The sequence below is a fragment of the Bombus vancouverensis genome, chromosome 14, assembly GCF_051014615.1.
Source record: "Bombus vancouverensis nearcticus chromosome 14, iyBomVanc1_principal, whole genome shotgun sequence".
Lineage (NCBI taxonomy): Eukaryota > Metazoa > Arthropoda > Insecta > Hymenoptera > Apidae > Bombus > Bombus vancouverensis.
The window spans coordinates 8,987,950-9,010,460 of NC_134924.1; the positions used below are offsets into that span (position 1 = coordinate 8,987,950).

At 41.5% G+C, this 22,511-nt stretch overlaps 4 protein-coding genes across 6 annotated transcripts in view; 2 read left to right on the forward strand and 2 right to left on the reverse strand.

Moving 5' to 3' along the window:
- Positions 1–4: 4 nt before the first annotated feature.
- Positions 5–859, reverse strand: LOC117154110 (cytochrome c oxidase assembly factor 5). The gene is made up of 3 exons (XM_033328801.2): positions 724–859; positions 520–621; positions 5–192 (listed from the first exon to the last, which is right to left on the reverse strand). The coding sequence occupies exons 1-3, from the start codon at positions 829–831 to the stop codon at positions 151–153; spliced, it is 252 nt and encodes an 83-aa protein (XP_033184692.1). The 5' UTR covers positions 832–859; the 3' UTR covers positions 5–150.
- Positions 860–972: 113 nt separating this feature from the next.
- Positions 973–2,827, forward strand: LOC117154086 (lysM and putative peptidoglycan-binding domain-containing protein 3). Its single transcript, XM_033328765.2, has 3 exons — positions 973–1,114; positions 1,280–1,490; positions 1,562–2,827. Exons 2-3 carry the CDS (start codon positions 1,284–1,286, stop codon positions 2,096–2,098), a joined length of 744 nt encoding a protein of 247 aa, XP_033184656.1. The 5' UTR covers positions 973–1,114; positions 1,280–1,283; the 3' UTR covers positions 2,099–2,827.
- Positions 2,828–2,909: 82 nt separating this feature from the next.
- Positions 2,910–4,366, reverse strand: RpS11 (ribosomal protein S11). Its single transcript, XM_033328788.2, has 5 exons — positions 4,222–4,366; positions 3,839–3,964; positions 3,545–3,750; positions 3,213–3,359; positions 2,910–3,013 (listed from the first exon to the last, which is right to left on the reverse strand). The coding sequence occupies exons 1-4, from the start codon at positions 4,231–4,233 to the stop codon at positions 3,236–3,238; spliced, it is 468 nt and encodes a 155-aa protein (XP_033184679.1). The 5' UTR covers positions 4,234–4,366; the 3' UTR covers positions 2,910–3,013; positions 3,213–3,235.
- A 14,268-nt stretch (positions 4,367–18,634) lies between these two features.
- Positions 18,635–22,511, forward strand: part of sano (CABIT domain-containing protein serrano) — a 138,716-nt gene continuing 134,839 nt past the window's right edge. For all 3 annotated transcript variants that reach the window (XM_076624223.1, XM_033335904.2, XM_076624224.1), the window contains exon 1: positions 18,635–19,053. The gene's annotated coding sequence lies outside the window, so the exon portion shown is untranslated. The remainder of the gene's footprint in view (positions 19,054–22,511) is intronic.

Below are 22,511 nucleotides of genomic sequence, written 5' to 3' on the forward strand. Positions count from 1 at the left end.
TTGATACTTTGCGATTATGATAGGATTTACTATATCGTGTACAACGAATAATAACGGAATACTAATAAATCACTTCTAATATTACATCTTACAGACTGTATAACATAGCGTTCGTTTCTTTTCTTTGTTTTAAATTTGTATAACTAAGTATTAGACGCCTTTAGGTCCTCTGAACCTTCGTCTGCCATCAATCTGGAAAAAAAGAAACAAGTTAACTAGTTATTTGTTTATTCTATTTATTTAACCCTTTGTGGGTACATTTTAAATCTTTCTGAAAAAAGAACATAGAGAACATATGCTCATTTTATAAAAGTCTATTTTTTCTTTGTATCATACTCTAATATGTATTTCTTATAAGGTACAACTAGTTGAAGCAACATTGGGATACATCATGTTGGATGTATTTTATTAAATTAACATACGCAGCTATATATAAATAGAAAGTACATGGTATATAACACGCGTAATCTTGTTTAATGAAAAAAATAATTTCCGTCGAGTGTGAAAAGGTATACTTACAATTGAATGTTTGCAATCGAAAAATGTTTGTCGCAATAAGTAACATTCTTCAGGGACAGACGGATCTCTGCTTACAAGACAGTCTTTGGGAGTTCGTCTTTGCTATAATATAATAAAATAAACATATTATACATAAATTTGCATTTTATTTTGTACCATAAATGAAGGTTAATATAGTCGTAAGTGCACAGTTTGATAACTCACTATTTTACAACAATCCGTTTCCAACAAACACATTTTTAAATTTGCACGTATGTTAGCACATTTGGATTTGTCTTTTAAAGTTTCGCCTTCTTCTAGGTATTTAATCATCCTGTAAGCCACATAACACGGAGTAATTTCATGTGAATTTGCTGTATGTTACTACAGAATTCATAACAGAAACCCTAACCTCTCTTTATGGTATGTGCGTGTACATATAATGTATAGACATATGCATGACTTGTGCAAGGAGTTACATCTCACGTACGATCGACACAAGATTTAAATAGCAATCCTGTTTTGAAATGTCGTTCAGATTTGAATGATACGTATAACGAGCAATAAAAAATAATAAAGAAAATTTGAGAAAAAGAAAGAAGCGTGAGGCTGTGAGGTAATAAATAATTTTGGTAATCGTAGATTATCGTTTGACAGACCACATATGATATATTATATATTGGAAGATGATTCAAATAATGTTTCCCTCGGAAATTCTTTTCTGTTACATTTTGTCTTTATGTATTCACATTTGTGTATATGGCAAAGCAATTTCTTTCAGACAAATGGTTTATCAACGTGGAAATCAAAGGGATGGTTCCCCACATTATGTTTTTTTGTATTCGGATGATGAAAATAGTGGAGACGAAGAAAATATTCCTTTACAACAACGTAACAAACCTACATCATTACCACGTAAAGTGGAAGTTATAAATGTTCCACTTAAATCAGAAGACACATTACAAGCATTGGCATTACGGTATAGATGCACGGTAAAGACACAAAAAAAGATCAAAATCAAGAATAAATTGCAATGAACTCAAATGGGAAGTTCTATTTTTAGATCTCTGAATTGAAGAGAATCAACAAGATTCACAAAGAGAATGAAATACATGCAAGACGGTTTATAAAAGTACCTATACAACCATTTTCTTTATTGACCGAGACTTTAGAACAACATCAGAGTGGCCAGGCAGATAGAAGCAAAGTAAGTATGTCCAGTTCTGGTGAAGAGATGGAAAATACAGTAACAAAAGGTCCATTATTAAATGTGATAAAAAATCCTGTTGTAATCGAATTGCCAAAGGCAGAAATTAATACAATTATATTAAATTCAGTTTGTGAACCTCTGTCATCATTCAATAGTGGTAACTCTTTAGAAATTAGCAATTCAGAATGTGACCAATTACTTACCTCAGCAGAGAGTAACACAAAAAACTCTCATTTAACAGAAACATTTAAATGTTCTGGTGATGATTGTGGATTATCTTGGACACAACTTCTTGGTTTTTCTTTATTGTTAGGTTTTGCAGGACCTATTATATACATACTTTATATAGCTGAATTTTCATCCAAAACTCATTCAGTTACTAATCATTAGTTAGATTTCTAACAGACAAGTGGCTGTTATTATAAGTATAATTTATTGTACTAGCAACATTTACAGCAATAATTGTAGTTATAACTTACAATAACAATCGATCATAGGTGACTATGTTATTTTACATAAGTGAGATTGCATTAAGAAGTAAAGCGTGTCATTACATGGCTAGCAAAAATATTTCACAAGAAAGTAGTAAGAAGATATTATTTTATGATATTTAAAGTGTATAAATGAGATTTTTTAATTATATGATATACAAATAAGAAAAATCAAGAAATAATATTAAATAGCACAATATATAGTGCCTTTGTGATTATCTGTTTAATACAATATTGTGGTAATAATCGTGAATTCTTTCCGATATTGTATTAAACGTGCGTATAAAAATACGAATCGCCAAAGTTATTTGTAATGATCTTGTACAAAAGTGTTAATGGATACATATGTATCCTTTTTAAGTTCTGTTAATGTTTTGACGATTCATGTAATATGAAAACATTTGACATTGTATCAATGCTGTTAAAAAAAAAGATGTTGATATTATGAGACAATTGTGATGCATTCGTATATTGTATATTGATAATTATAATTAAGTATATAATGTAAAGAATTCTGTTCTCTTGCGACAATAAGCATGTTATTAAGCAGCTTTGAAATTATGTAAAAATTGTTTTGATAAAATGTCTTTCTCGTTGAAATTTATAAAAATATATTTTTTAACACGTATTTACGTCTTACTTTATAACGTTTCAAACGTGTTAATTGCAAATTTATAACACTAAAATAATATTTTGCGTAAATTAAGAAGTCTTGTATAGAAATGTTTTTATTTATTAATTTGTAACATTATAAGATACAAATGAAGATGGTAATTTCTCTTCCCTCTTCTGTTCCTGTCAATGTCAACCTCCCCTGTAAGGTATAAAATAAGTGTAAAATATCGGGCTTTGTTTTAAAAGTATGTCAAAGTTGTATTTTAAAGATCTTCAGAAAACGATGTAATGTCGTTCAATTTAATAAATTCAGAAGACCGTCGTTAGTTTCATCACTCTACATTTTTGATTTCTTTTTGCCATTAACATATAAAAAATTTTTTAACACCATCACTAACCATAGCTTATGAATTTTATAATCTTAGAATTTCTTGAAACTTTTCTTAGATCCTGTTCCTTTAGAGACCTTCAGAACATTAAATCTGACTGTCTTACTGAGAGGTCTGCATTCTCCAATCGTTACGACATCACCAATTTCAACATCTCTGTAATAAACAATGACAATATATATATATAAAAGAGATTTTTATATATGATAAATACAACAACTATTTTTTCTTCAGAAGACGAATAAGCTGCTTCAATTTATAATTCAGAAGACCGTCGTCTATATCATCACATGTTTTTTACAACTTCTTTAAAATAATGAAGAGATATATTAGAAACTAACCTGAAACAAGGGCTCAGATGAACACTCATGTTACGATGACGTTTTTCAAAGCGGTTATATTTTCGGATATAATGAAGGTAATCCCTACGTATGACAATAGTCCTTTGCATTTTCATCTTTTGTACTACACCAGTGAGAATGCGTCCTCTAATAGAAATGTTACCAGTAAATGGACATTTTTTGTCAATGTAAGTTCCTTCCAGAGCCTGAAAAATGATATTAAAAAAAAAATTATAACGCATTCGTTAAATATTATTAGTTTCTATTATTTTTTCGGTTAAATTGGATAGTTACTTCACGTGGTGTTTTGAAGCCAAGACCTACATTGCGGCTATACCGCATTGGCTTCCTCCTTTTTGGGCCCAGACCTTTCTTACGGTTAAGAAAGATCGTGGGTTGCTTCTGAAACGCACGTTCACTCTAAAAGCAAAAATACAATTCATTATTACACACGTATGCATATGACAAAGTATCCTGAATACTCGGTGCATTCGAATGATCTAACCACGTGCAGCGGTTATGCTATCAACTCTTTTGTAATATTTTTAAGAAGTCAACTTTTTACTCCGATTATTAACTACGACGATAAAATTGATTGTGTAACAATTATGGTTAATAAATAACGAAGGTGAATGTAAAAAAGATACATATTGTTATTATTAATATCGCACACGTACCTGATCAGCCATCTTGTTATACTGAAAGAGCGATCGAATCCGGAAGGGTGACCAACGTCATTTTCTATCGTTGAATTTCCAGTTGTACCAACATTGGGAAATAATATGTCATTTGAACGATCTACGTCCTACTTGGTCCTACGGACTTGAATTTTGGTTTTTATATGTAAGTAGTACGACGTATTTCTTTATTTTAATCAATTTCAACTATGTCACCTTAATTACTTGAATATGTATTTATTATAATTAGTGTGTATAATGCTTTGAAAATCTATATTTGGTGTAATTACAGCTGTATAACATTATATTCGTTGCTGTAACTATAAAATTACTATGTAGTATTCAAATATTTTGAATATTTTAGATACATTTCTTTTCAAACTACAACTAGTCAAATATATTCAATATATTTCATAATTTCTATCAATACAATATAATTTTTGGTACATGAAATTAAATTCAGTTGATAGCTCGGACGCGACGATCAATCGATCGATCGAACTAAAGATAGAAATCGGAACCGTTACAAATTGCAACTTGTTGCAGATCACAGTGGTCAGCCGTGAAGATTGGTTTCGTTTTTTTTGCGGTTGTGCGTAGGTCGTGGATAATTCAATTTGTTCGAGTTGACGCGCAAAGAGACATGTCGTTCTATACCACATTCCTGTGTTTACAACGCAATTGCGGTGAGTGAATTTTTTTGTTTATTCGTACAGAATTGAAACGGATTGATACTTTGTAAGCTGTAAATGTTACTGCTGCACTGCGGATGTGCAACAAGGTATAGAATGTATTCAATATGTCAAAATATACAGAATATCGAGAGTAAAGTACACGTTATAACATTAAGTAGGTGAAACAAGCTTTTATTCCATTTCGATATAGAATTTCGACAAAAACCGCAGATTAATCATGGCATTCCGTAACACAAATTTTCTAAATTTTTACAATTTATTACATTACAAATATCATTTACATTTGTTGGTTTCTTTTTTGTAAATATTTTACGCGCCAAATTCGGTTTACTCGGTGCTGTTTAGACTCTTTGTCGTCAGATGTCAGCATCACGCCGGTTAAAAAGGAAATGAACGAAATCGATACTACGTATTAAAACCTTAAAACGAATGACAAATTTTTGGCGAACGAGAAGAACATTTGCAATTTTATTAACATTTTCGTTTAACGAATGCATATTTATCGAATCTGAAGTAATCTATTTCTTCGATCATTCCTTTCCCCCCACCCCACCCAACGATACAACATTCCTCAAGCTCTGTGGCATAATAATAATTTATACGATTCTATAAAAAAATCAACCATAACCTTGAAATCAATCACCTTAATGATCTTGAATAAAATCTCACGAACTTTATATTTTGTTAGGTCAAAGCGAACGATCGTCTTACTTATCGTTGGATACAAGGGCATGCTTGAATAACACAGATACCAAACATTACGTTTTCTGTTACTTTCTTAACAGTACGATCGGAAAAAGTAGTCGTTTCGTAAGTGGAAATCGGAATCGCGAGCTACTACTGTCGCGTCACACGTCACCGCCATTGTGGGAATCGATCGAAACAATCACAATGTCATTGCTTAAACCCTGCGCATATTGTCACGCTTTCGTTGATCGGCTACGGCTACACCTTAGTTACCATTCTATGATCAGCGCGGTGAACGGCAAACCGCGATCCAACTAATTTTCCATTCTCGTTTCTATTTCATTGTTGCATTTCATACAAATTGCCGCAGCTCGTTTAACGATGCTTATACAATACAAAATAATAGCTGTTTCGATTGCTACGACTCGTATTACGGTTTCGCTTTAGATTTATTACTTAGAATCCTATATCCGGAGTCGATTCTCAAAGACCATGAAAACCGGTCGTATCTTAAATTCAAATTCAACTTGAAACTCGAATTTCAGATTAAAATTTCAAATTCAAATGTAGGTATTGCGAACGTTCGCGAGCTTCAGATCGAAATTCGAATTTCAAACGAAACAACTGGCATAATTCTGTTCGCATCTGCCATAGAAGCTTGCGTATTCGAACACGTGGGAGGACAGGACATTTCTGATAAGCTTTTTATAACAAAAGTTTACTAGCTATCCTTACCGTTTACTATCCAATACTTGCATCCAACAAAGAAGACGTAATATTTTTCAACGCATCGTTTCATCCTTCTTACAAGTAGATCGTATCATACTTATACTCGTAATGGTTGAAATCGAGCTAACTGAAATCTATTTATCTTTATTAACATGCCGCGATCGTACAATTTTCCGGCCAACGAACGATCCTATTAATAGGCTAATTGGTTCGCGTAAACGGAGTGCGGACAAACGAACCCTACGAATATTTCTACCGTACCGGTTTCTCAACACCGAAAACCTGCATTCTACGACACACGTGTGACCGCGTGTAATTGGCAATCTTACATTCTCCGCTCCAAGCATCTAGCCACGTTCGTTTCAATTTTCCTGAACGACTATCCTCCGCGTAACTCGTCATGTTGCTTTCTCCTCGACAGGGAGTCGAGGCGCGACTACATTCTCCGAAGCGTTTTCATTAGTTCTGTCTCGGCCAAATGCAAATCGCGTTGATCATTCGTCCGGCAACAAAGGGCCGTTAGCGGTTTTTTATCCCCTTTTGTATACTGTTTTTTCTTTTTTTTCTTTCGTTGATCCACGAGGTTCATAGACCAACGATGAGTCGTCGTTGCGAGTTTTCAACGACATTTCGATTCTAACCGCGGATAATTTCTTCGTACAAGCTGAAAATGTAGAAAGAACAGCGTCTAAAAAAAGATATCACGCTCAACGATTCGACTTTTTTCTCCAACTTTTACGTAACATGGAGGAGGATTGGAAGGTGCTTAATCGAAGATAGAACGTGACGGATATTCATGGTACGGCTAACAAATTGATTATCCTTGAACCGTGGCCCGCATCCAGACGGTCGTAGAATGTGTTATTAAGCGGAAGAATCTTAGAAACTTCCGCGCTTAACGAATATAACAGACGTATTACACGATGCCGTGTTTCGACGTACGCTCGTTATTTACCATTGCTATTCAATCGAACGATGATCAATCTATCCGACGAAGCACACGGCTTTTCGAAAGGCATAGCCGAGCCATGCGTTGGCAAATTATCGAACCTTGAAATTAGTCGATGGTCGTTTGAAACGTGTTCGATGAAAAAACCTCGCCGTCTTTCTTTTCTTATTTTTGCCCTTTTTCTTTTTCTTGCGCGACAACCGCGTTAATCCTGTTTTCTACGAACGAATGGTTCGTGGTTACTTTCTTGTAAGACACGAAATCGTTGGTAACGGGGCAAGGAATCGAATCAGTTCGCTGTTTCAGGGACGTGCATCGCCGGAGAAAGATGATCTTTCGTTTGTCTTATTAGAATTCATCGACCTCGATCGTTCGATCGAAAGAAGCCTCGAGTGTCTTTCGATTAGTAGTTTGCTCGTCGTTAATATTACGCAGGCAAATATTATATAATAAACTTTTTCCTACGTCCAACAAGTTTTTTTCATCGTTGTATCGTAACATTCGTACGTATCGTCCAAGTGTTTTCTAAACTTCGTAACGACGATGATGAGCATATGCCTGCAGGCTATGTAAATATTCTCGATGGCTACGACTCTCGTCAAATATTTCGGCCGATAGTTTGGCATTGACCTGGCTTTCGAACGCGACCGTGGCTGTTGCATCTTTCTTCCTAGAAATGCCGACGTACCAGCCACTTCGAAGAAATTTTTAGCAGAATCGAATTCCAATAACGAGCGTGGTATCCTTAGTCGGCAGTTTCGCCTTAAGAGACCATCAGATTAACACTGGCACGTACTCGAACGTGGCTACACTTTGCTTATGGTAAAAGTATCCTTGTACAGCTTGTCTAGAGATATCGTGCACTTTCGAGAATGGTCAAACTGGTAGCGTGGTATCTGGATACAAAAAAAAAAAGAAAAAAAATTTGTAAAGTTCGCAACTTGCAGTTGTCGTACGTTAAGTAACCTGGCTCGTACGTACGCGAAGTGGCGGGCAAGTTGAATTTAAACAACGGTACTATCGACTTATCGTTTCAAGGATGCTTAAGAATGCCGAAGCGAATCGTTTTCCGATTCCCTTCGAGGGAAAATCCATCTAACGTCGAGAAAATCGATAAATAGCCCCGTAGAGCTCGTTTATCGCGGACGATAGGAAGCGTGCGCGTAGTTTGCACGATTAGATCTCGGTTGGAGGTTTAATTGCGACGACGGAAGAGTTCTCGCGTGCGTGTTGCGTGGTGGATGGCAATGCGAGTTTCGTTGCCGCGAATCGGCCTCACGTAAGCCAACTTAATTAAATAAAGGCCGCGTTCGTATTCGCAAACGAAACCGCGTATCGTAGAACGGTACTGCGTCTAAGTTATCGATTCTAAGTTTAACGATCCCTATTTCATCCGTTTCTAATTTGTACGTTAGCAGGGTCCGGCTCGCCGCGTATCATTTCCCGCCACTTAATAGTCAGCGCGTTCCATCAATCTCCTCGATAATTAGTAGTTCGTGTAATGACAGAAACCATTAGCTTCACGGTCACGCTGCACGGTGCACGTCCCTGCAAAACGTCGATAACGCTTCGGCTATTCCGTCCTCCTTCGTTTATAGGGCCGTACCCCTGTTATTTTTTCATCGTCCGGAAACTGAATATTCGTTTGGAACCTCGAACGTGTTAGATATAGAAGGTTTTAATCGAAGACAGAGGACTTAAGTTGCCGAATCGATGCTACGTTCGACGAGAAATATCCTTCGCTATCGGAGACCGTGTTATCAGTCGTCCGTGTTATCTTTAGTTTGGTAATCCTTTTGATCGATAATTAAAATTACTTGGAGGACAAAAGACAGCGGGAAAGCTAGCGAAGAAAGCGGTTGAAAATAATATAATACAAATCAGCGAGATTCTAGTTTACGCCGAAGCTCGCGATATTCCTTCGCGATAAGAACACGTTCGATTGTAACTGCGTTCTTCCCATACGCGTTGTCGAACCATCGACGGCGAAAGTAGTCTCTGAAACGATTTCCACGAATAAAACCGAGAGCAAAGCTATTCTGTCTACTCTAACATCGATATTACATAAATTTCTCGAAAGCTGCGTCTCGAAAGCTCGGACTGTTAGTAGAATTCTATGGCGCGTTGCGCAAGTCCACGTGAATTAAGTAAAAAGTTAAGAAAGAGTTAGCTACGAGATCCGCTGCTTCCGTCTGGTCCGATCGACGCGCAGCATCCGCGTGGATCGAGAAAAATCTGCGTTTCTCATTGAATTATCTTCTTCGCGGTTCTCGCTGCTTCGCTATTCGTTCGGTCATTTAGCTCGGCTATTCAACGATCGATCTTCTCGCGCCGAGGTGTGTTCGAAGCTCTGTATCGATAAAATGTAGAAGCTACTCCGTTTGCCAGTGGCAAAAGGAGGCGAGGGAGAGATGGAAAAAACAACGCGACGATTTTACTCGGAATTCGGCAGAAACGATCAATAGATTCGCTGGAACGATCCCTTGGATTTTTTCTTTCTTCTTCCATTCGTACCGCTTTCCTGCTACGCACTGCCAAGCCTCACGTACTATTCTTATTACTCACGATTTTCTCCAATTTTCCAATTTGTATACAATTCGTTTAGTGTACAATGCTATTCGCCTTTGAATTTTTCCACGATAATATCCATCCGTGTAGGTAAATCTCGCGAAAGAGTAGAAAGTCTCTAGTTGTACCTGCTTTTTCACCAGGAAGCTCAGGAAGCCGATGTTGAAATGCCGCGAAATCAAGATGCAGCTTCCTTCTGCATATTCATCGGTGGTTTTTTCTCGTACACGGAACTCGCGAATCCGGCAGTATCATACAGGAAATTTAATCTTCGTCGCAGCTTCGTCCCTAAGGTTGGAACGTACGGCTGGGTAACTAGCTTCCACCGTCTGCCAATCAATGAGTCGGCTGTATTAGACAATTCTGCCGAGGATATTAAATGTTGGCTGCAACGAGGCGGCGAAACAGTGGCGAGGGGGAGGGGGAGAGAAAGGGCGAGGAGAGTCGCGGCGAGCTGCACGCTTCCGGAGCCGTGACTTCTGTCGGCCTCTGTAATTAGTAATTACAGGCGAACCAGGAACAGCAACAATATGATGTCTACACGGCGAGGAGGGATGCTGCGAGCAGAGATCGATGGGACGTCGATGACCTAACCGCGTGATTTTTTCTCCTCTAAGCGATTCGTACGCGCTCGCCAGATATCGGAACAGCCCGGACGCGCATCTCGCGGTCTCAGCGTTCCGCGCGAACATCGCGTAGTTACGCGCGGTTACGCGGCAGATTATGCGCCGTCTGCGAAATTAACACTCGGAAGGAGGTTTTTAAAGCGGTTACCGCCGTGCGTATACATAGGGGAACGTTTCTTGCCTTGAGCTCGTTTGCGTGTTGCGCGGGCTTATTGCGTAAGGAATGATTCGTAGGATTGGTTTTTAAACTCTGCGCAACGTATTGACTTGTGCGCGGCTTGATTGCGCTGGGACGGTGGTCGATTAAAACCTCAGTACCCGTAATTAAGTATAGGAAGTTAGACTTTTAGAATTACGGTGTTCGCAGTGGCTGGACTGGAAACCGGGAACCACGAGCCTGTGGATTTAAAGCCTCTAAGGGATAATCGGACGTGTATTTTCCTCGCAATCGTAAATCGTTGGATCGAAAGCTCGAAAGATGGTGCGTTTCCTTCGGTGGATGACGATGGTCGGTTCGTATCAATGATTTCTTCGCGTCGAGGTCCTACCGGAATGCGCTTGATTATCGCTGGCCTTCCTTCGATTGAAATAGGTTTATCGTTGATCGTGCAGCGTCGTTTCGTATTACGAAAGTAGGGGGTAACGAAAATGCTCGGTTCGACTCGTCGCTTACCTTTCCGTGGCTGGCGAGTAAAAGAGATGCAAACGGTGTATAATTCATGGCGATTGCAGCGTCGCGGCATTATCATTTACGCAGCGAAACGAAAAGAAGAAGGAAAGAAGCGGAAGAAAAAGAAACCGGCGATCCCGCTGCCGGTATTTACGATATCGAATCGTAGCTGAGAACGTTCGTGTGGCTTCGCGGCAACGCACGAAACGCTCTTTTTCTTTAATTAAGTGTAGGATGTCGATGAGATTGCCGGTTACATCCCCCCGGGCGTACAAATAGCGCAAAACGACCGACCTAATGTTTATATTAAACTTCCGGGGAGCATAGACATTTCGCCGTCAGCGATGGAAGAGATTAGTAAATCACTCGGCCGGTTAGAATCTAGATTACTCTCGCTAAACTCTCGCTATGTCACAAGAACTAATCTTCTAGGAAATGTTGTACGTTCGGTTGCAACAGCGTGGCTACTCGTTTCTTTGCAGCGTAATACGAGGGACATCGTGGTTGTCGAAGCGTTCCTTCACCTTCCTTTTCATCTTTTAACCCAGCGTACGTCGCACATTTTTCTCGTAGCTATTTCTGCCAGATGGCAACTCTTTGTTAATATTTGCATGAATATACAGATTTTTACGCAACTCGATACCGTCGATCGGTTATTAGCTTCGATAGGTCTGCTTCGAATCGATACATTAAATTAACTTAAAAAAAAACCGGCGAAATCGCATCTCCAAGGATGATACCTCGTTCAAGGACGTTATCTCTCGTAGATCGCTCTCGTATCAAGATTCTTAACGACTCGCAGTAATAAATATACTAATAAAACGATGGTAAACTCGCTCTTACGATGGCGATTCCACGAGATTAGAGGTTGACGATGAGACGCGTGTCATCGTTAAATAAATTCCTGGCAAGAGAAAGAAGAAAGGAACGAAAGGAAAGAAACGGGGGAAAAGGAAAAGGCAGAAAATATTCTTGGAGACGTGCGATCGATGCCGACGGAACGGCACGCGGTGTGCGTTCGTTTAAAATTTGCCAGCAGATTCGCATAAATAAATATCCGATACAGATCGACGCGATCGCGTGCGTCACGGCCACCGTGCGGAATTCAGCGTGCGACAGCTCGTTAGTGACAGCTTCGGATAGAGTCGTCCGTGGTACGCGTCCGCAGAACCACCGGAGATCGTCATTTATCATTTCAGCGTATGACCGCGCGCGAAACCGCGAATCGACGTAGTAATTTCGCTTAGTGGCGCAACCACCTGTTGAACGCTCGATATCGGCGCTCCTCGTTTCCACGTGTCGCCAATGAATCGTTTTTCCGGTGAATCGTTCGTCCAAGCAATCTAAATTGGTCGATCTGGCACGAAATTTCGAGGTAGTTTGCTCTTTGAAAGGCCAGTAAACCGACGTTTTCATTTATAACACGGCGTTGAATTACACGGCGAAGATACGTTGAATAACAGGAAAAACCGCTAAACTATCAAAACGAAGAAACAGTAAACGAGGAAACTCGTAGAGTTGAAATACTATTAAAATCGGGACGTTAATAGCGGGACCTCCTACGGAATCAGATATACTTTTACGATCCAACAATTCATCTGGGACTTGTACGGTGGTTACCAGGGTTGAAATCGTACAATCAGATACATTCGTTAACGCGTCGCTTGCCTCGGTCTTTTCCTCCTGACACGAACGGTGACCCGTACTTTGACCCGGCGAACATTCCCAACCAACATACATACATCTCCCGCGATGAAAATTATGCGAGACTGGAACTGCTGGTAGGGAACCAGCAGCGAGTGTGTCAGATGGTAACGGGCTTCCCGATGACGTTTGAAAAATTAAGAAAAAAAAAAATCGGGGATGTAGATATAGGATGTGACAAACGACATCGCGTCACGGGTCGCGCGTTCGTTCGAATCTGGTCAGAAGTATGGCTTTCGAGCATCGTTTTATTTTTCCTTCCTATCGCGCTACGGATAATTAAACAACGGTGTCGTCGTCGCATGAAGCTAAGCGAGTTCTCGCCCGATTTTTCAGTCTCTGCTCGGCGAAATTTATCATTCGGTCGGAATTCCCACTTGGTTGCAGAAGCTATCCGAGTATCGAAGATTCGATCAGATTTTGCACAAAACCTGCGATTAGATCGAAGTAGCAGTCGAGAACAGACCTTTGTGGCAAGTATCATTTGTTATCGTATAATCGACGCGAAGAGAGTCCACGAAAATGCAATCAATAAGGTGAACACAGCGATATCGAAAGATCAGGGCAATCGATCATCGAAACAACCAAATTCTTTATCTCTGTCAAGGTGGGGATCTAGGTGTTTCTTACGGTTGCAGTAAGGAAGTTTGCGCAACGATAGTTCGATGTTTCTAGCAATTAAATAGGTGGATCGCGTTTAGAGCGAAAAAATCAGACGCGATGGCGCGATGGACGGCATCGACAAGTCGTCTGAAATTGTTTGTACGAGATCGTGAAGTGAAAGGTATTTGTATGAGCCGTTCTTGAATAAACGCCGCTTGGGTAAACATTTCCTTCGAACGGAAGACGAAACTCGAACAAGAGAGTCCTTGCGCTGTCCAATTATGGACAATGACGGGGTTATCGAAGCGTTCTCGATTCGTCGAAAATAACGAGCAACGCTCGAAATCGGAGAAAGTCTGTGTAATTAATTCACACGGGAGTGAAGAGTCGGAGGTCGTAATCGTTGGTAAATTCGGAAGGGTCAAGGATCACGGGTCACTCATAGGAACAGGAAGTTTTATTGTGAGACGCGTAATATCGGAGAGCGTCCGACGAGAAACACGATTTCCTTTAAGCCGTGGCTCTCGAGCAACAGAACGCTGTTAATATATCCAGAGAACGAGCTACATGACAAACAGGTTTCTCCTCGTGGCGTTGTACAGTGTTAGGAAGCCATTGAAGCGAGCGGTGCCAAGTTTCTGTGGCAGGTGATAACGCGAAACCGAAGATTTTATCGAACCATCGCGAATTTAGTCCTCGTTCGACGATCTCTTTTCCACGTCGTTTTCTAGAACCTCTAGATGATACGCAATTCGTATCGTATGGATAGAAACCTATACCTACGTAACGAGCCAAAATTTTGAAATCGTTGCTTATTTCGTAGAACTCGAGAATCTACAAAGAATTGGGTTAGAATTCCTTTAGATTTGGAATAACGAAAATCCTCGCCAAGTAGCGAACTCTGGTTTGGTTAAAAGACTTCTTCCCAGAAACTGTCGTTCGTTTTCTATTCTAATCTCCTTCGATTTATAGGTGACAATGTCAAGGCCACGGCATATCACACCACTAGAGAGAAATCGAATTATTCGTGGCCCGGTGGAGGGTGAAGCGGACCATTACCATTCTAATTGGCAGCATGAATAACCATCCGTCGAGCAGCCAGCGAACAAATCGAAGGCGGAGGCGTCGAGGATCACGTGAGTACGAAAGAAAATTACAAATACGATTAACCGCGATTACGGTAATGACGACGCTAAAGATCGGGTATAACCAGAGAATAGCTGACACACACCTACTTAAAAAGTATCTTGTACGTATATACCACGGTGGTTGAAAAACACAGCGACCGTAACGGGATCAAAATCAATGGACCACGGTCCTAACAGCGACTTAAAGCGGTGCATCGTGGCAACGGACCATTCTCTGTCACCCTCGCACGTAACGCCAGGGCACATCCACTTTCTATGCAGATGGCAAAAGCCCGCAGGGTCAAAACTATTTTTCATCGAGCTTTTAGATAAATTACGGTTCCTTCGAGATTAGCGCGACTTTGGTCCGACTCGGTGGCCCCACCACGTCTCCCTCCAATTTCTCTTACCTGTTAGATTCTTTTTTCGACCGTTGCTCGAACGTACGTGGTATGCCGTAGGCTATGTTCGAAGAAAAGATTTACAAATCGTGAAATTGTCGGTGAAGTATACGTTGCTCTGTCGGAAGCTTTGTTACAGTTAGAGCGGGTGATTAAAAAAATGAAGGATTTATTAACGTGCGAAAATACCAGCTTATGGCCCCATAGTACTTTATTCGATACACGAGTTAACCGTAAAAACAGGCAGATTTTTCACACGAATGTAGCATCTTCCAATTCATTTGTACGATTTTTACACGAATCGGAAGTATATTCAGCGTCAGCTGACGAGCGCACCTTCTTCTTCGCCTATCTCATCCGCGAGACATATTTGCAAGATTCGTGGAAGGAGATTGTAATTACTCCGGCTCGGAAAGATAGGATATTGCACGCGTAATTTATTCACGATGCTTTTAACGACTCCAATCCGCACTAATGCGTCCGGAAAGCGTCGAGTAGTTTGCGTAATGGTTCGGAGGTGTCTCCGCATTTGCATGAACCGTGATTTTACCAAACAACCGACGATATTGCTTAACGTCCTTTGCACGTACGATTGGGATAGCCCGAGCTTCTTTCGATCTTTCCACCAATCGCGTGTTAATTCTACCGCGGTATCTTAACGACGCTTATACGTAATTAAACGAAGAGAGTACGCAGTAATGGTCAGAGTGAAAATCGATCGTTAGGAATCCGAGGTTGCCTGTCTCCCCTCACTCAAGCGATAAAAAATTGACTCTCGTTGTATTTCACGTTGATCTGAATCTAAACATTTGCACAAAACATCTACCTGATACCTCAGTTGCTCAACGATCGTCGATATTTTGATCTGTTCGATTCAAGTTGTATATTTTAATCGTCGATGGTTAAACTAGCGTTCAACGAGATGATTGTCTTTCAAATTTTCCCAAATTGCGCGGTTTGAAAATTTTAATTAAATAGGAAAGTCCGCGAGATGTGTAGATCGTCATGGAAAAGGTCGTTCGCTGGTTCTCGCCCGAGGAGAGGTGGCTGGAAGGCATAGAGTGGCTGGTAATATACCGTTCGGTGTGTTTACACGCAGGCACGAAAATTGTGGGGAAAATGATGATGGTAGGCGGTCTGTTCGGCCGAGGCCAGGTCGTGTCACAGAGAAGTCAGCATCCACGCCTCCCTAACGATCGAAATTCATTTCCATAATTATCTCACGACCGCGGATCGCCGTGGTTCACCGTAGGGAAACGTTCGGCCTGATTCATAGCCGGAGACATGCCTATTCGTGCGAACCGCGGACGGAAGTTCGAGGTTAAATTCCACGAGTCTGCGGGCTCGTTATCGTGCTCGTTAATAAGTCGACAGGTATTTCTTAATGGATTCGTTATTACGTAATTACGTGGCGGACGATGTCAGAGTATTTCGAACATCGGCCGACAATTTTCTTTCCCTTTCTCTATATCCTATGCGCTGTAAATTCTTCGATCGGTTGATCGGCAAGGGGAATCTAGGAAAACGTGGATCGATACGAAACGAATACTTCAAACGGTGTTAAGAGCAAGCGAGAAGGCTAGAACGCAAGAAGGGGATAATTAAAGTATCGAATGGAAAAGAAAAAAATACAGGCTTCTCGTTGAAGGAGCCGGTTTCGACGAACTGCGGAGAATTTCGCTACGTAGCCTGATATATTCGCGAAACGTGTCTTACATCGCAACGCTTTTCCACCTTGTCTCCGTGTTTCTTGTTTTAATTGTACGTGCGAGAGAAGGAGAGAAAGAGAGAAAGAGAGAGAGAGAGAGAGAGAGAGTCGAACTCGCCGGAATCCCCCGGTGTTCATTCGTTATTCGCTTGGCGGAAAAACAGCGAGGATTTACGTGAACACCCGCGCGGTATGGTGCACCTTGTGTGCGTGATCAATGTCCCACGTACATTTACATATCCGCAAACCCTCATGATTGCAAATGTACTGTTTAGCGTGTTGCCGTACCGAGTGTGAATCTTTTCTCTTATTCTTTTTTTCTTTCGTTTTTTTCTTCCTTCTACCGATCGCGCTCTTCCACTCCTCTGCGTATGTAGGAACGACCGTGGCCGAAGCTGAACGTGGCACGGCGAGAGTCTGTATCATCAGCCATAATGTCGGTTTTTCATAACGGGTGTGTAACACAGTCTTAAATCCTCGCTTCTTCGATCCATGGCCATGCGCATTAAATTCACCGAGGACGCCAGATTACTTATAATTAAACCTCCCGAGCAACGCGCTCGCGCGTCTCTCGTCCACTCGTTCGTATATGCGTGTCTAAAGCTTCTCGAAAGCGTCAGCCGTCTCTTTTTTTCTTCTTTTTTAGCCTCACGGTCGGACTGGTTGTTTGCAGTATGTTACGCGTAAGATGCGGTAACGTACTCGCGTAACTTGTACTCCTGCGCGTGCTCGTTACGCCTTCCACGACGAATTAACACGCAGGATCAACGCCGTGCCGGATGGACATCGGCCACTCAGGAAGTTTCTTCTTGTTTCCTCTGAAGCTCCATCGATGCCTGTGCATAAATATCGCGATCGTTTCACATTACTCGGATAGACTTAATAAGAACCGAGACTTTTCACTATTAACGGACTATTTTCAACGATTCCTTTCTTGGCGGTCTAGTGGAACGTCAGCTAACGCGTCATAGTCCTAACTCGTTAATCGCTATAGAAGTGTTTCATAGCACGTTGTATTTTACATCGTAATTTTTCCACCAACAGAGTACCTTCGATAACTGTCGTGACATAATTCGCCGAACGTTCGATAGGGGAGTTTGGCTCGAGCATCGATCAATTCGCCGCGTATTTTCATCCCTGTCGAAAATTGGAGTAGGATGAAGAGACAAACGGCAATAACCGCGACCACGACATCGATTACGAGTATCGTTCGTGGCTGTCGCGATTTTATTAGCGAATGCGCGTGCAAAACGTGAAACCAGTTTCTCTCCGTAGGAAGGCTTGATACCGATACGCGGCAATATTTCTACAAGGTAATACACTTAACGCGATGCGAGATCAGCCACAAAAAGCACGGTTAATGCAATAATGCTACGATTAAGGCGATTATTCGAACGTTGATGCAAATTCTCGCAAGTACCATCTTCGAACGACCCTTTACCTCCGTTCGGGAAATGCTATCGATAATAGCGATCTAAACCTACCGTTTACGCAGAAGCAGGCGCGAACGAGGAAACCGTCGTACGATCTACCGCCAAAAATGTCGAGGTTATCGGTTTCCTTTCTGGCGAACAAAACGAAACGAATTTCGGCAGGCGCGTGCACACCACCGAAACGCGCGTCGAAACGCTCCACTCGACGGTATCAACGCGCGAACGCGGCCATAATGCACGCTCACGTAAGGTACAGCCGAGTTCTTCATTATCGTCAGGGGTCTAAATTGCGTGGGCGTACCTATACCTTGGTACACGTTACTTACCTTGATGTACTATACCCAGTACCTGTACGCACACGTTCGCACAGAAACGTACGGACGCGCGTTCGTTCGGTACGCGCACACGTCCGCAGCCACAGGTTCGAGCGGCGAACGAAGCCGAACTCGGTCGAAACAGGCCGAACGCCTGGAAGCCGGTTGTCGCGCTCCTCGCCAGATGCGACGTCGAGTCAGTACCGCGTCAGTCCTCTAGCGGAATTGGTCAGTGATCTGTGTCAGAGCAGGGCCAGTCGTCACTCTCCTTTTCTCCCTGCCGGTTACTCCATCTCTTTTTCCACGTATTTTCGTTCGGCTCACGTCGAAATACGAAACGGTGATTTCACGTGATTTCCTCGTACTTGTCGCCTCGAATCGCGCGGACGCATCCCCTTTACGTGGTTGGAAAGCAACACATATACGCCCGGTATCTACGTACGTACGGCCGAAGAGTTAGATACATGTATATATAGATATACATACGTACAGTAGATATACGGTAATACAGTGCCACAGTGGAGTTACCAGTGGGGAAAACAAAAATTAGTTTGCAAGCGGACGTGCCTCACGGCGACCGTCGTTCACCACGTTCTGGATCGGAGGCAGTGGCAGCAGGTGAGTGGAAAGTTTTAGTAGGATATCGTTTTCGTAGCGACGCGACGTGTCCACTGGACCTTATGTCCCGCAGGGCCAGCTTACTCGATCGGGTTTCTCGGAACTTTTGGCGATTAATAGGGTAACGGAACTTTCCGTGTTCGATCGAGAAAACTGTACGTATTTCTGTCCGAGGTTGAGTGATTGTACGTCCTGGAGACCGATCGTGTTTTTATTACTCGATCTGTTAAAGGTCGTCGTACGGTAGATAGATTCGTAATTACACGGTTATTGATATCGCGGATTATTATTTTGCTGAAAGAATCGAATCGACGTCGCGGCGATTAAACGGTTAATGTTTATTTCGCGGTCGGACAAATGGCGTTCCATTTGCATCGAAACTAATTTTCGTAACGTAGCTTGTAAATAAGCAACGCGCGTTAATTTTCGTTGTTATTACGATCAACACCCCAACGCGTATTTACGTTTCACGATTACATTCATTGTGAAATACGCGTTCAAAGAAAACACGCGTTCTTCTGTTTACTACGTCGAATTATATTACTCCGCTATAGAAAAACATTTCGACGATCGTAGCAATGTTTACCATTCACGAACGAGACGCGCGGTGATCTGTTTCTTCACCGCTGCTCGTATACATTTCAAAGCAAAAAACGGACCTCGAAGTTTCCTTCTGTCTTGACGTGTTCCGAAACGTTCTACGCGTTCCATTTGTTAGCATCGTCTGAAAAAATGGCGGTCAAAGGGGCAGGGATTTCTGCCGCAAGGTGATCGTAAACCGAGACTGGCGAGCCATCGTTCCCCTCTTCTTCGTCTCTCGTCTTTTTTTCCCTTTTTTTCCTGATCCCTTACCGTTAGTGGTTCGCCCTAAGGACGAGGAGCGTGTCGATCGGCGTCGAAATTTATACTCTCGAATAGCTGCATTCTGCAGTACCTGTATTCTCGGACGTCCGTGTTATCGAGAGTACCTCGGTTCACCGAAGTAATCTCGGCTTTAGAATACTCCAACATTTCCAAGAGATCTCGAATATTTGTAGCTTCGAACAAATGTTCTTCTATTAGGTTGTCCGAAATGTTTATTTCGTTTTGTAGGGAAATAATAGAGGCACAATGTTTTTTTGTTTGATATTGGTTTATTGAATTATTCACGAACATAATAATAGAAATGGAACGAAATGGATCGTAGCTGATTCAATGAAATAACATAAATCAGAAATTGTTGTTTATCTATTATCGCCTTATGAAACGCAAACAACTTTTCGAACAACTTAATAAATTTATACATATTCTGCTTAGTGCTACGATAATCGAATGATTTTGATACCAAGTGTTGGATATTACGAGTACCTTTGTATATCCATTTTTACGAGATACTTCAATTCTTAAATGTTTATTCCCTCGAGCATACTAAATTCTTCTCGACACGTTAACGATGGCGTTTGTCAATTGACGTGACTAGTCTGAGTAATGAATGCCCAATTCCACTGACGAAGTAGTAACAAATTGTCGTAGCTGTAGCGTAGCGAGCACGTTGTAAAGTCTCACCAGCTGTTCTAGCCGAACTTGCGTTAGCCTTATCCCTTTTTTTTCCCAATTCTTGCCAATATTAGAATATCGCAATTACGCCTTGCTATTATTAACTGTTAATACACGGCTTGGGCCGAACTGGTTTTGCGAATCCGGATTCTCTAACGTTGCCTTGCTTGCGGTGCACCGTACGAACAGTGTGTTCGCTACCAACGCAGTCACGTAACGTACGCAAAACGCTAACGTAATATCGATATTCCTATTCTCGTATAAACATATATCCTTTGTAATTTCGAAACCACTACAGCTACGTTCGCGTGTAATTTCACGCAACGAGGTCCGATCTTGGTCGAGGAAGGATCGCGAATAATATACGTTCCAGGAGTGCAACTCTTTTTCAGTTCCAAACGACTGCTTAATAGACGATCACCATTTTTCCACGGGTTTTTTCTCGCGTCCAGAAGCGGACAATGGCCCGTAAACGCGGTGCGCACGAGTGACTGCCGTCGAGGTTAAAATCGAATGTGTGTCACGTTCACCGGCCGCGTCGATTAGTAATCGGAGCGCGCGAACGGCAATTACACTTGAAAAAGTCAATGTTACGCTGGAAGGTTTCGTACGGGTTGCGCAACCGTGTGTGTTCCGGGTTACGTCCGAACTACCGAGTATAATGTAACCCGCTTTCGCGGTCCTGTGAACCAGATGCAGACCCGAGCCGTATCGTATTCGCCGCTTCGAAGGTGTACTGCACCTGTAATTACCGCTTGGTTCGAGACATATGTGAGATAGCGAGGATCGAACGAGTCACGCGAATAATAATACTTTGCGGCCAATCTCCAAATGGAGTACAATTTTATCAAAAATAAATATCGGCATTTTCGAGAATTTTATTTTCCAGTTAGTTTTTGAGAAGATTAAGTATTAAGAAGAGCGATTAACTATTTAGATTGAGCTTTAGATTAGAATTATTTGCAATGTTTTCGTCAAGGTTTGGTAGCGTAGATATAGATATCGAGTAGATTATTGCGTTTATTTTTGACATTATCAAACGTAGCATGTCGTTTGTCGCTGTTTCTTTGATTTCTAGAAACTTTTTCGCCGCTTCTTCTATGCAGCTTTCGTAACGACGTATTTGCAAGATATTATCAGTACAATATCTAATTATCTCTATCCAAACATTATCGTCGCTTATCTACGTAAAAATTTCGTGTAATTTTTTTCGCACATTGTTATCGCCGTACAACTTCCATCGAATTTCATAATCTACTTCTAAAAATCTACTTCTCCGTATGACTATCGCGTATATAGGATACTGTTTAACCGGACGGAATTCTTCGAAAACCGCGTACACTTCGTTTGACACGTGGGTGTAATCCGTGCGAAATTCTACCAATAGCGAACGTGTTAATGTCACTCGATACCTGAGATGCTTCTGAAATGGCGCTAGTAAATGCCAGCGTGCCACCTAGACTGTCCGCGATTCTTCACAGACTGTTCCATGGGGGACGTTTTGAAATAACGATAGTACAACGACTCGAGATTTCTATTGACGTCAGAGAAAGAGTATACCGAGAGAAATAGAGAAAGAGAAAGAGAGAGAGAGAGAGAGAGAAAGAGCGGAGTGGTGGTGTAAGCCAGCGGTGATCGCTCGAAGCGAGTCGTGGGGACTGAATGTCATGGCGCGATAGGTGCCGCACAATGCGCCTTCCGACGTCGGCATTAAGCATTATATGCGTAATTTACGAAGGTTATTTACTATACAATTAGATATCCCCGCGCCACGTATTACGCGCGCAGGTACACGCGGCTGGACCCTCGCCACGCATCTTGCATGGTAATGGTCCCGCAAGTCCCATCAGCGGCGAACGGGCCAGAGAGAAATCCCTCAGTTTTTCTACCGACGTAGCCGGCATAATATACGATACATACGG

Excerpts from the sequence above, each read along its gene's own strand:
- LOC117154110 (XM_033328801.2), bottom strand. The coding sequence starts at position 831 with ATGATTAAATACCTAGAAGAAGGCGAAACTTTAAAAGACAAATCCAAA. Across the intron at positions 622-723 it reads AAACGGATTGTTGTAAAATA|CAAAGACGAACTCCCAAAGA; the intron begins GTGAGTTATCAA and ends ATTATATTATAG. Across the intron at positions 193-519 it reads TCGATTGCAAACATTCAATT|ATTGATGGCAGACGAAGGTT; the intron begins GTAAGTATACCT and ends CTTTTTTTCCAG.
- LOC117154086 (XM_033328765.2), top strand. The coding sequence starts at position 1,284 with ATGGTTTATCAACGTGGAAATCAAAGGGATGGTTCCCCACATTATGTT. Across the intron at positions 1,491-1,561 it reads CATTACGGTATAGATGCACG|ATCTCTGAATTGAAGAGAAT; the intron begins GTAAAGACACAA and ends TTCTATTTTTAG.
- RpS11 (XM_033328788.2), bottom strand. Across the intron at positions 3,751-3,838 it reads GCTTCAAAACACCACGTGAA|GCTCTGGAAGGAACTTACAT; the intron begins GTAACTATCCAA and ends ATCATTTTTCAG. Across the intron at positions 3,360-3,544 it reads CATCTGAGCCCTTGTTTCAG|AGATGTTGAAATTGGTGATG; the intron begins GTTAGTTTCTAA and ends TGTTTATTACAG.